The sequence below is a fragment of the Triplophysa rosa genome, linkage group LG4 (assembly GCF_024868665.1).
Source record: "Triplophysa rosa linkage group LG4, Trosa_1v2, whole genome shotgun sequence".
NCBI classification, from domain to species: domain Eukaryota; kingdom Metazoa; phylum Chordata; class Actinopteri; order Cypriniformes; family Nemacheilidae; genus Triplophysa; species Triplophysa rosa.
This window is the reverse complement of record NC_079893.1, coordinates 12,733,742-12,738,741: the sequence shown is the minus strand read 5'-3', so window position 1 is coordinate 12,738,741 and position 5,000 is coordinate 12,733,742. Positions and strand designations below refer to the sequence as shown.

General features: G+C 41.6%; 1 protein-coding gene across 5 annotated transcripts in view; it reads left to right on the top strand.

Moving 5' to 3' along the window:
• The window catches only part of LOC130553584 (rho GTPase-activating protein 28-like), a 13,630-nt gene that overhangs the window by 7,978 nt on the left and 652 nt on the right, over positions 1-5,000 (top strand). The window contains exon 2 of one of the 5 annotated variants that reach the window (XM_057332638.1): positions 4,998-5,000. This exon is cut by the window's right edge and continues 195 nt beyond it. The exons of 3 other annotated variants lie outside the window; for them this stretch is intronic. In XM_057332638.1, coding sequence (XP_057188621.1) covers positions 4,998-5,000 — 3 coding nt within the window. Of the gene's footprint in view, positions 1-4,066; positions 4,217-4,997 lie in introns of those variants that run through there. One more of the 5 variants, XM_057332640.1, reaches the window with a different exon arrangement.

Here is a 5,000-nt window from a genome sequence, read left to right as displayed (position 1 = left end):
CAGTGCCGCTGCGATCTGCTGACAGCGCTTTTCTGCTGTAAAACCTGCGGGGCGGGACGGGGCGTGGGGGTAAAACCGGCCCTGTTGATTAACTCGAAGCCCTTGTGAAGTGCTCCGTCTGCTGTGCTCAGGGTTCGAGGATGATCACATGACCGCTGGAGGCGTCACATTCCTCCCGATTCACTGCGTCATACGTCATCTGCAGGAAATGATCAACATGAGTGAGCGAGGTGAATCTGAAAGTGTTTTGTGCAGGCACTCCTGAAGGGTCGGTGATGTTGTTTCTGGAGTCTGAATGAGAGAAAACAAGCATCCATGCCAGTGTTTCATGAGGTCGTGCCAGGATCTGATGCAATGGTGCCAACGTTAATCAACATCTAAGATGAAGAAGGCTTTTGGACGTTAGAGATTGTTCAGAAGTTTGTTCATGAAGGTTTGAGTTGAAGCTCACGTGATTTTTCTTCAGCTGTGGCTTTATGTTGTTTGAGGAATGAGCTCGTGTTTGGAGTTCAGACGTCTTCTCAGGAGCTCCACACTGACACACATCGTCATCACTGCACCACAGATTTATTATAATCACTGCAGAACTGTGTGAACTAAATTCTGGATTTCTGCAAAAATCTGTTCTGACTCTGCATCCTTGTCTGGTTTTCTTGATGTCAGATGCATTCACATGTCGTGTCGTAATGAGACTCACATTTCTGAATGAAACAAGATATTCCGAGAGAGAGAATGTGGGGCGGGACTTGATTTTACTCCGGGAGAAATGATTGGATGGTGAAATGATGTGTCTGTTTGATTGGTGGATGACATCAGAAGAAAAGGAAAGTCCTTTCAGAAAGGAATCATTACATCATTCATTGAATCCTCTGAAACAGTGTAGACCAACAAAAACTTCACATCAGAAACATCTTTTCAAGACCGGAAAGACCTTTCATTCATGTCAACAAGTGAAGAAAACAAAAACATCTTAATATCTCCTGCCCCTTTTCAGTTGAAAGAAAATGTTTAAAAGATGTTTTACAGAGCGACAGGACGGAAGACTTGTGTGTTGAGATTGTGTTTTACTGCTCTGTGTTTGAGAGTTTGAGGATCAGATGTAAGTGGAGAAGACGATAGATGTGTTAATGACACGAGGAGAGGGAGGAGGTGAGGGGGGCGGTCAGGACGGATGGACGGTGGGTGGAGACATGAGAGATCTCACACGAGTCTCGCTGAAGGAAATCCTCACTCGTCTCGTCTGACTGCTGGAGTCTCTATCCGTGTGTGTGTGATGTCTGTCCGTGTGTTCTGGAGTTAGCTGCACTGCTGACAGGTAACATGCGCGGCGTGTGTGTGTCGCTTCTGAGAGAGAACCTGATTGAGAACCTCCACATGTTTGTGGAGTTTGTGTGTGGGTGTGTTTCTGGAGTTTGTAATGGTGTAGAGTCATCATCTAGATTAGATTGGTGTGATTTCATTTGAATCTCTATTGTGTTATTCTGGAATAGAAGAGAGAGTTCAGACTGGTGAAAGACGTTTGTTTCTCAGGAGGTTTTATCAGACTGTTTTTAGTGAGATTAATATGATCAGACAGTGTGATATCAGACACATTTCACACATTCGTCAAACTCACTTCATGTTCACATTGAACTTGTCAGGTTATGTGAGGTCAGAAATCTGCCTTTAACTGAACCTACGGTTACTGTAGTACAGACACACGTGATGCTGTAATACTGGGATACATACCATAATACTTAACTATTGATTTACGTACTGTAATATACTGTTGTAATTACAGGATACACTAAGAGGAGCACAGTAATCCAAAAACCCTCTTTTTAAAACTAAATGCTATCAAATCCTTTCATATAAATTTTGCATCATTACAAATGAGTGTAAACATCGGTTTATGCACACGCACACACACACGCACGCACACACTCACACACACACACTCACACACACACACACGCACGCACGCATGCACGCACGCACGCACACACACACACACACACACACAGGCTTTGGTTGACTATCCCCGTGGGGACAGTCCATAGGCGTAATGTTTTTATACTGTACAAACTGTATATTCTATCCCCTATCCCTAACCCTATCCCTAAACCTAAAGATCATAGAACACTTTTTGCATTTTTAGATTTGTAAAAAATATTGTTCTGTACAATTTATTAGCTTTTTTGCCCATGAGGACCTCAATTTTGGTCCCCACGGTGACAAGAGTCCCCATGTGTTGGTGTGTATTCAGGTTTAGGTCCCCACGGGGATATACAAACATGAACACACACACACTGTGACAGAAACGCACGCACACACACATGTTCATGTTTTTATATGTTAGTGGGGACCTAAACCTGAATGCACACCAACACATGGGGACTCGTGTCACTGTGGGGACCAAAATTGAGGTCCTCATGGGCACAAAAGCTTATAAATTGTACAAAATCTAAAAATGCAAAAAGTGTTCTATGATCTTTAGGTTTAGGGATAGGGGATAAAATATACAGTCTGTTGCGCCTATGGAGTATCCCCACGGAGATAATAAATGTGTGTGCACAGTGTGTGTGTGCACTGTCACTGTGACAGAAACACACGCACACACACACAACCCTCACTCTGAATGAATGAATGAATGTGAGCGAGCGAGCGAGTGAATGGTGTAAAGCATCATGTGTGATGTCAGGGTGATGTTTGTGGGTTCTTCAGAGGGTCAAGTGTTTCCAGTGATGTGTGTCAGTTGAATGAAGTTGTGTCTAACGTGATTCAGATGCTCTGCTGAGATCAATAACTCTCTCTCTCACTCTTAACATCATCAGCTCCTTTCCCCTGATCAATATTTCAATAGAACATGTGAGGAGCACTCAGAGAGAGAGAGAAATGAATGAGACCATTCACCACAATCAAAAGTCTCATCTTCACTTTAAACAGCCTTCTCAATGTCACGCATGTGAAGAAGCCTGAAAAAACTTTTATTTTACATGTTAAGCTATAGTTTCACAGGCAGTTTCAGCCGATCTCATATTAATCTTGAGTGCCTATACAGTAGTATTGCATACGTCATATCTTGGAAGAGTGTTTAGTTTGATCACATTTATAAAAGACAGAGACAGCTGTAGCATTATTTCTGGATGAACAGGAGCTGCTGGAGGTGGGACGGAACTACGGAAACACAGCAAATCACAGACGTATGACTTAGTTTGACTTACTGCGTGTAGTTCATGTCCACAATGGTGTAAAGTATTGGAGTAAATGTAATTAGTTACTTTGTAGTTTTAAAGATATTAGCAATTTTTACTCTCTACTTGACTACAAGTATTTGTACTTTTTCTTTACTCCACTACATGTGTAATGACTAATGCAATGACACATTACATTTTGCATGGCACCTATCTTTATCTGCAGCAGCTTATTTCTGATACAGGAGAATTAATATTGCCATTTACAGGGCATTGTGCATTTTGCCCTTACTTCCTGAAACTTGACAACATGGCTTCTTTATGCAAATGCGTGTGCATTATCAGGTAGTTGACATCGCTGGTGTTTTATGAGGACATGACTGCAGCCGGCGATAAGGCCAAAACCAGCATGTCCAGTGCAAAAAGGCTTTGACTTTTGTAATTTGTCCTAACATTATTTGATTTATCCCTTTTACTGAAGAGAGCTTTTTGAAGGATATTGGTTTCCTTATGAGCACTTGATCTTAACTGAGACTTGGGTGTTTGTAATGGACGTAGGCTGTGGTGTCCACCATTATTTGTTGCAATATTGAGGTGTTCAGCTTGATGCGATTGCTCTCTTCACGAATCAACTGTTTCTTGTTTTTCACTGACGTGTCTCTTAAGTGTTGAGGACTAGTGCTGCTTTGAGCCTACATTCAGTAAAATACTCAGGTACTGTTCAAATCAGATTCTCAAAGACTTTTACTGAAGTTGTTTTGGAATTGGTGACTTGTAACTTGTAAAGGAGTCATTTTCACTGCAAGGTATCTGTACTTTTACTCAAGTATGGTTTTCAGGTTGTCTTTACACCTCTGCATGTCCGGCATCTTTTAGCACTGGGACCGCGCCATCTATCAGTTTCAAACCATCTCCAAATCCAGCGTTATATCCAGCGTTTATATGACATCATCACTGAAATGCCGTGAACAAACAGGCACAGCTAAACTTCACTATCGCAAGAGTAACGAGCCCATCTTGACGCAGTGCAGAAATCCTTGATGGTAAGCGGGTCTCGCTCGTCGGTTGGCTCGTGGGCGGGCTCTTTCGCCTTCGCCTAGCCATGCTTTTGGCTAATAAAAGGAATAGGATCCCGAATCAGAATCAGAAAAAACTTTCCGAAACCAGTTGGAGTGCTGGGGGAGTGTATCAAGTACAGAAATACTACGTCATGCATCCAACCATGTTAAGCAGCATGTTTATCAGTGTAAAGACGTCAGAATGCATGACATAGCATGATAGCTCCACTTTAAAACATCATCTTGTCAGTAAACTTGTTGTGGAGATTTTGTTCAGGTAAATAAATCATAGATCATTGTTCAGTTCAGTTTGTGATGCTGCTGATGTTTAAGAGATTGTGATGTAAATGTTCTGAGCTGTAGATGATGTTTATTAGGTTGCTAGCTAGGTGGCTGCTTACTGGCCGGTGTCCCTATGATATACTGCTGATATGATCTGAGCATCATTCATGTCTTAAACACAACAGGATGAGTTACACACTAAACCCATAAATTAACACTCTGTCATAATTTATTCTCTCTCATGTGTTTGTAAATCTGTATGTCTTTCTTCAGTGAAACACAACAGAAGATATTTAGAGAAATGTCTCAGCGGTTTTGTGTTCATACAGTGGATGTTAATGGAGTTCAGTGTTGTTTGATGATCGACATTCTTCAAAATATCTTCTTTTGTGTTTTCCGAAAAAGAAAGAAACTCATGCAGACATGACATGAAGATGAAGAAATGATTCTAAAAGCATGTGTTGAATGAATGAATGAATGTCAGGTG